This window comes from Harpia harpyja, chromosome 16, assembly GCF_026419915.1.
Source record: "Harpia harpyja isolate bHarHar1 chromosome 16, bHarHar1 primary haplotype, whole genome shotgun sequence".
Taxonomy (NCBI): Eukaryota; Metazoa; Chordata; class Aves; order Accipitriformes; family Accipitridae; genus Harpia; species Harpia harpyja.
In genome coordinates, this window is record NC_068955.1 from 29,100,062 (window position 1) to 29,107,919 (window position 7,858).

At 50.8% G+C, this 7,858-nt stretch overlaps 1 protein-coding gene across 1 annotated transcript; it reads left to right on the forward strand.

The window, feature by feature from the left end:
- Positions 1-2,477: 2,477 nt before the first annotated feature.
- Positions 2,478-7,144, forward strand: DBX1 (developing brain homeobox 1). The gene is made up of 4 exons (XM_052811315.1): positions 2,478-2,841; positions 3,321-3,422; positions 5,193-5,395; positions 5,771-7,144. Exons 1-4 carry the CDS (start codon positions 2,478-2,480, stop codon positions 6,143-6,145), a joined length of 1,044 nt encoding a protein of 347 aa, XP_052667275.1. The 3' UTR covers positions 6,146-7,144.
- The last annotated feature ends 714 nt before the right edge of the window (positions 7,145-7,858 follow it).

Below are 7,858 nucleotides of genomic sequence, written 5' to 3' on the forward strand. Positions count from 1 at the left end.
TTGGTCTATAGTGAGGCAAAATGCCCCCAATGTATATGTAAAGAAAGGAGTAAATCATCTCAAAGAAAACGTATAATGACTGTAAAAAACTAAGTGTTCTGGGAGCAGCCCGGGCGGAGCTGTGCTGGGAAATGCCGGGATGGAGGTGGGCGGGGGGGGGGGAGGCAGGGAGTGGGGGTGGGAGACTGGGGGGGGGGGGGGGGTGCCAGGCAATTCTTTTATCGGGAAAGCCCTCTTCGCTTTTTTTTTTTCCATTCGCTACCGTCCCACTCCCTTGCTAAAGAACACCTTGAGAGCAGCCATGGGTATAAACGGGCTTGAGAGAACCCCGGAGGGCTCCGGGTGGGGGCCAGAGAAAAGCTAAACCCGGAGCAGGACGGGGCAGCCCCCAGCTTCTCTGCCACCCCCCACCCACCCGCGACACCCACCCCCGGCCGCCAGCACCCCCCCGAACCCCTCGGGCTCTGCCCGCGCCGGCCTGCCTTTTTTTTTTTTCCTGTACCTGCTAAGCATCGAGATTAACAAAACTGGGGAGGCGGGGGGGAAACTCCAGCGAGGTTTTATTTCAAAGTGATGCTTTCAGGCAGCGGATCTTCCCAGCCAGCCTTCTGCAGATGGTCATCTGCTGGAGGCCGGCGTACAGCACCGGGAAAGCTTGTCAGGATCATACAATTTCGAGGGCTGATTCCGTCCTCTCTAATAAATAACTTTTTGATTTGAATCAAGGGAGAGGTTTAACAGAGTTTCTTTCTTCCCTAATGTGATATAAATCGCAGATGCACTTTTATTGAATGGTTAAAGCATCGACATGGAGATAATCAACACAAAACGTCCGGACAAAAACCATCGAGAGAAATAAAGCTGGTTAATAAGATTTTTGAGAAAGCTTTGTGTTAAAAAGTAAAAAGGGAAAACAGCTGAAGGTGACAGTTAGTTCATGGTTAATAGGATAAAGGCTGCATGGTTGAGCTGCACACTTCTGCTTGCAAAGGTTCAGCCACACCAAAGGACTGAATGGGGTGCTTTTAAAACATAGGACATTTAACACATCTGTTATAGGCTTTAACAGAGAAATCAGGTAAAACCGCTCTCAATAGTTGCTTTCATCACCCAGCTCCAAAGAAAATTAACTACACTCGCGCCTATTTCCACGTTTGCCACCGCAAACAAATCCCCTCTGCCAGAAAAATCCCTGTTTTCTACTTTTCCGTTAGACGATGCCATTTGTCCCTCGCACCAAAGTTAAGGGACTTGGGGCTCTGCGGCACCAAGCGGAACACACCTCCAGAAATCCCACACAGGCACGCAGATAAAAAGGGAGTTCAGGTGAATTTGGCGGTGTCGAGAAGGCTTCCAGCCACCGACACCGGTAAAACCGAGACTAGCTCAGACTGCTTTAGCCAGAAGGATCCAAATGCCACAACGTTGTCTTCGTTTTCACGGTCGGAGGCTAGCGATTTCCACTATTTTTAACGTAGATGAGCTTAAGAGGACCAACAGACTGAGAACCTGAGGGGGCTGCTCTGGTCCCAAGCAGCCCTTCATATTTTTTTCTATGCTCGGTGTTGAGGTTTTCTCGGAGCAGAGTTCTTCTCGGTTACAACAAGGCTTACGTTTCGGTCCGATACGGACAAGCCGCTCGCCTGAGCGCCCGTACCCAAGACCCTGACGAAGCTCGGATCTTGAAAGTAGAAGTTAACCCCGCAAATTCACTTTCTACCGCACCTTTGACGTGCAGATAGAGAAACAACCCCAACTACGCACACAAATTTCGCTGCCTGCTGATAGCAGGGGGCAGAACGCCCTGAAATCGCGATGGGATCCGCTCTCCGAATATTCCCCCCCCCAACCCCAACCGAGCTTCGTTCCACGTTTTCTAATTTGTATTTTCCATTCCACAAACGCCGTGCTTTTCCGAGAGCCCGCAGATAAGTTTATATGAATATTTATTGATTTATTTCCTAAACTCAGCAGGGGAGCGGCAAATAAATTTAGTGCTTTCTTTAAATAATTCCCTTTCTACGAGGCAAGATGTCATTCGAAACTTTTAAATAGGCATTTAATTAGCCTGTGTGTGTTGCCTCTGAACAAAACCCTGCTGGGAGCCTTTGGAGCGCTGTATTCCAAAGAGGCGGTCAATATGCAAAATTGATGACTACACTTTCTTTGTGGCGGGGCCATTGTGCCCCGGTTGCTTATGAAGTCTAATCCAATCATAAATTGCAGCCCCGGACCAATGGAGAAGCCCGGAGCTCGCCCTGAATGAAGCTCAAGTGGAGAACTTTGTTGAACCCCATTGTTGGGGCTGTCACTTTTGAAAGAGCCTCAGCGGGGCTGACCACTATAAAACCCCTCGTCCAGGAGGAAGGGGCAGAGAGAACCCCGCCAGGCTCGCCAGCCGGATCTTTCCCTAAACGAGGTTTGCAAAGCAGAAAACAAAAGCAACCAAACAAACAAACAACCCAGCGGCCCCAGCGATGATGTTCCCCAGCCTCATCGCTCCGCCGGCCGTCTACCCCAGCCTCCTGCGGCCCACTCCCACCCTCACCTTGCCTCAGTCGCTGCAGTCAGCTTTTTCCAGCCATTCCAGCTTCCTGGTGGAAGATTTGATCCGGATCAGCAGGCCCACCGGCTACCTGCCCAGGACTGCCCCCCCGCCCAGCATGTCCCCCCCGACCTCGGCGGCCAGGACGGACTCGGGGACGCCGGAGCTCACCAGCTCCTCCTCTTCCTCCTCCTCCACCGGCTCCAGGAGGATCTGTTCGCCGCAGACTTCCAGCAGCGACTCTACTTTCCTGAAATTTGGAGTCAACGCCATCCTCTCCTCCGCCCCCCGCGCCGGTAAGCCGGCCGCTCCCGGAGCCTCCGCGCCCGCGGAACCCACCGCCTTGCCGCAGAAGGGGGGGGGGGGGTGGGGTGGAGGGGGTGGGCAGGAGGGAGACGGTTTGGGAAAGGGAGGGAAAACCTAGTGCCGAGCTGCAGAGCCCTCCGGCACCGCTCGGATTTAGGGGCCGGTCCCGCTCCGCCGCCTCCGGAGCGGCCGCAGGACGGAGGAGCGGAGCCGGGAGGGGGGCGGAGGGGGGGTCCCCACAGACGGCTCTCCTGGCTGACTCTGCCCTCCCGGGTGGAGCTTTGCTGGCAAAACCATCCCGGCAAAATGTCGTATTCCGAGCTCGCTCTGGCCTTTTTTTTTTTCTGGGGGGGGGGGGGGGGGGGGTGTATAGTACCACGGCATTGGTCCCCAGACCCAGCCGTGCTGTCGGTCGACTCCAACGGGTGGTAACCCTCTGCTTAATTTAATTTTCTTATTTATTTACTAGAAACTTCCCCTGCGTTGCTTCAGAGCGTCCCTCCAAAGACTTTCTCCTTTCCGTACTTTGAAGGATCCTTCCAGCCCTTTATCAGATCTTCCTATTTCCCAGGTAGGTCCTTAAAAGTCTCTCTCTCTCTCTCCCTCCCCTCCAGCCCCGCTGCAGGCACAGCCCGGTAATATTTCTCGGTCCGTCCGTCCCCCCCCACTCCCCATGTCCCCCCCCCCCGGGGGGTTATGCTCCAGTTCAGAGGTTGGCGGGAGTACAACATTCAAGCATCAGTCGCGCCAATTTGATGCCCGATTTAGCACAGGCAGTGACTGCTTGACATCCCCTGCCCGCTCCCCCCGCTGATCCGCAAATTAGCCGGGATTGTCCACGCTCCCAAGGCGAGGCGGGTCCCCCTCCTCCCGGCCAAACCCCCCCCCCAACCCCAACAACCCCAACCCAACCGCCCCGGGACGGCGCCGTCGCTTTCAGCACCACGAGGGGAGCGGTCAGCTCCCGCCGCGCTCCGCACCCGCGCAAGCGGGTCCCCCCCCCGCGGCACGCGTTCCGCGCAGGCGGAGGGAGGCAGCCCCCTCCCCCTGTAAAGCAAAGCTGCTCTCTCCGCCCTCTCCATCCACCCAAATTTTTCCGGCCCCCGGCGGGTTGCTGGTGTTTAGCGGCGGATCGGGGGGTACAGCGGGCACGGCTTGACTTCCTCCTCCTCCTCCTCCTCCTCCGCGTACTAACCCTCCCCTCCCTCACCTCGGGTCTCCCACTTCACCGCTTCTCGATTAGGCCGTCACTGGTTATTCAAACGGCGTGGTCTCGGCCAGAAAGCAGGCTACGGGGGTATGATTCTTACAGCGCTGAAGTATTATGACGCTGAGACAACAATTAAAAAAAAAAATCTAATTACACAAACAAGCTATTAATTTAAAAAGAAAACAGGGAAAGGGAGAGAGAAAAAAAAATAACCCAAGCTCTTCCATTCATCCTCCGGATAATGGAATTTGCTTCCTTTCTCCAGCATCTGAATAGCCTAACAAAAACAACTTGAGCTTTATAAATAGCTTTTCATGTCCATTTAATGAAAATGATTTGGGGAAAGAGACGATTGTGCCATCAGTATTCTCCCGAGGAGCCTGGCATGCCGTTGTGTTTAGTTTGAAAGTGTAAATCTCTTTTGTTCCAATAATATATGGCGTTAGCTGCTTGTCCTCAGTCTTTTTCTGTTAGTTCATTACTACACAATTACCATTCACGCTTCATTAGCATCTCTGTCTCTCTTGGGGAGGTTCCCCCCCCCCTTTTTTTTTTTTTTTTTTTAAGGCGAAACTCTGCCCTTTTTATCATACCAATGCCATTGGGAACCAGGCAATGTGCTAATTAGCTGTTACTTTTCATGTCTTCGGATTGAATTCTCCAACTTTGGTGGGGGCGGGGGGAGAAGAGATTAATATAAAAAGATGAATACTGATTGATCAAAACTGCATCAGAAGAGGAGCGGTTTTGTTCGAATCAGAAAAGTCCTCATTTTCATCTCGAGCATAATAAAGCGCCTGAAATGATAAAAGCGCCTGAAAAAAATCAAATGCTTCTGAGCAGGAGGGAAAGCTTTTTTATTATACCTCTATCTTAGCCGGTACGCCTCGCTTTGCCTTTTCAGGCCGAAGACCTTTGAATCTCCCAACAAAACAGGCCACTATTGATCCATTTTACACGTCTGAGTTGATAGATCTAATCCCAGCGATCACTGGCTGAAAGGGGGGGCTGCTTAGTTAAGCCTAAAGCTCCTTTTCACAGCCCCAGGTTGATGGGTGCCCACCCAAAGGGCAGGGAGGGAGCAGCGGGGGCCAGTCCCGCTCCTCTCAGCTCCGTGTGTCCCCCCCACAGCCGCCTCCACCGTGGTCCCCATCCCCGGCACCTTCTCCTGGCCGCTGGCCGCCCGCGGCAAGCCCCGCCGTGGCATGTTGCGCCGTGCCGTCTTCTCTGACGTGCAGCGCAAGGCGCTGGAGAAGATGTTCCAGAAGCAGAAATACATCAGCAAACCCGACAGGAAGAAGTTGGCAGCCAAGCTGGGCCTCAAGGACTCGCAGGTGAGAAGGGGCACTGGGTGGGGAGAGCTGGGTCCCCCCCTCCACCCCTAGAGGCAGCTTGAGGGCAGGGGAGGAAGAGGGGACGGGAGCAGGGAGAACTGCCGACAACCAAGAGAAAGCCCAAAGCAAGTTACAGGGCCACGAGCATCAACGCAGCCAAAAAAGCTGCACGATTCCCAGCTGGGTGAGTAGGATGGGACGGACAGCAGCCTTGTTGCCCCCCCGACCCCTCTCCTAGGGTCCCCAAAGGTCAGGGTTTGCAGTTTCTGTTAGCTTGGGCAGGAGCAGGGTTCCGAGGGTGCAACCAAAAGGCCTTTCCTGGTCCCTGTTTTACTGAACCATTTCATTTCTGTGTTGCTTCGCCCCCCCCCTCAGGTGAAGATCTGGTTCCAGAACAGGAGGATGAAGTGGAGGAACTCCAAAGAAAGAGAGCTGCTCTCTTCTGGTGGCTGCAGAGAACAGACCCTCCCCACCAAGTTCAACCCTCACCCCGACCTCAGTGACGTAGGCAAGAAATGTACAGGAGAGGAGGAGGAGGAAGAGGTTCCCCCCGCGTGTCCACCCAGTCCCCGGCATCCCTTAACCTACCACCAGTCCCCAGAACACCTACACCTGAGGGACAGACTGGACTCCCAGATGTCTCCTTCTCCGTCCCATTCTAGCAGCCCCAGCAAACCTTCAGACTTCTCAGACTCAGAGGAAGAGGATGATGAAGGGGAAGAGGAAGAGGAGGAGATAACAGTCTCTTAGATCACCCTGCCTGCCCCTACCATCACATAGGGACATTGCAAAGATGTAAATAAACCAGAGTGCTATAAATTGAAGAGGTGATGTCCCACCCAAATGTCCACATACTTCTCCAGTGCAGGTTCTTTGTCACATAGCTGCAAGACTTTCTACTTATAGGTATTCCTTCCACCCCCCCCCCCGTGTAGAGGTTGTCATATTCATAGCATCCACTAACCTTTTCATAACTCTCTCTGCTTAACAATCAACATTTGCTCAATTAGCTACCTTCTCCTGAAGGCAAGCAACGGGCAGCCTCTTGCTTTATAGCAGGGAGGAAAGTATATAGGGGGAAACTTTCCCCCCCCCAGATAAGAAACAACAAAAACCCCAATATAGATGCTGTGGCCGATTTCACTACCTTTCAAGCAAATTTCCAGCTACTGTTAAGAGTTCAAAACCCTGAAGACTGGTCTGACCTAGCAGCCCTTCTCTCCAAAAGTAAATAACACTGAGGGACACAGACCAAACGCTGCCTCCCTCCTCACCCCAAACAGCACAGTAGTTGTGCAACGGATCCTTTGAAATCCCTGGAATGATTTCTAAGGTATAATGTAAGTGTGCCTTCTTCTGTAATGGAGACCTTATATATTTATATGTTTTTCATTTTAATTTATGCATCAATATTATATTCAAAGCACTGTCTAACCCACCTTTTTGCCCACAGGCTTGTGCTTATTTTCCACTTTGCTTCTGCTATCCATGGTGTGGACAGAGGAAAGTGGATACGCCTCTTTGATTTTTGACTGAACTTTGCTGTCTTTGCACAGCTTATATGAACTGTACACTATTTTGTACACTTACTCTGTATGGATGTTTTATACCAAGGTTATTGTGAATGAATATAACAATGGCTCAACAAGGTTTCTCTCCTTTTTTTTAATTAAATGACAGCTAAACTACAGACAAATGTAGCTGTTTAATTTTGTAACTTATAAAGAAACGCTTTTATTTTGTATTTTACCATGTACAGACTTTAAATATGTATATATAATAAAGTGAATGATTGTCAAATAAAAAAAAAAGTAGATTTCCAAGTTTGATCATGTAGTACTACTTGGTTCTGGTTTACAGGTTGTTGTAGGTTGTGTCTGGGGCCAAACAGGGAAAGAAAAGAAAACTATCTTTTGTCAACAGTGGAGTGATTCAATAAGAACTTATCAGCTTCCAATTAAATAACCTTACAAGAAGATCTACCTGCCTTTTAACTAGGGAGAAACTCAACCAAAGGATTAAAGATTTTCTGCAGTTAAAATGAATACAGGTTCTCCCTCCTTGCATTCAAATGCAATTTAATTTCTGCTGGTGTTACCCTGTGCTCCCCCCTAAAGCCCTTCTGACTCTCCTCCTTCCTTCAGTTATTGCCCAGGGAGGTCAGGGTGTGGACACTTGCCCTGCATCACCCTGCTAAGAAAAATACTACAGTTTGTAGGCTGGGAGCATGTGATTAGAATATTTTATGGGGTAGAGAAGCAGAATGGAAGAGATAGGCTTAAAAGAACTCCTCAGCCTTAAGTCCAGTCAAGGATCACTTCTACAAAGCAAGGCAAATCCATAACTACCTGCACATGTTTTTAGATGCAAATACACACTACAGAAATGTCAATGTTTTCCTCCTTGCATATAGGCATCAGAGTTCTGCTGAAACAGAGATTTCATTACAAAGTTAGCTTATTT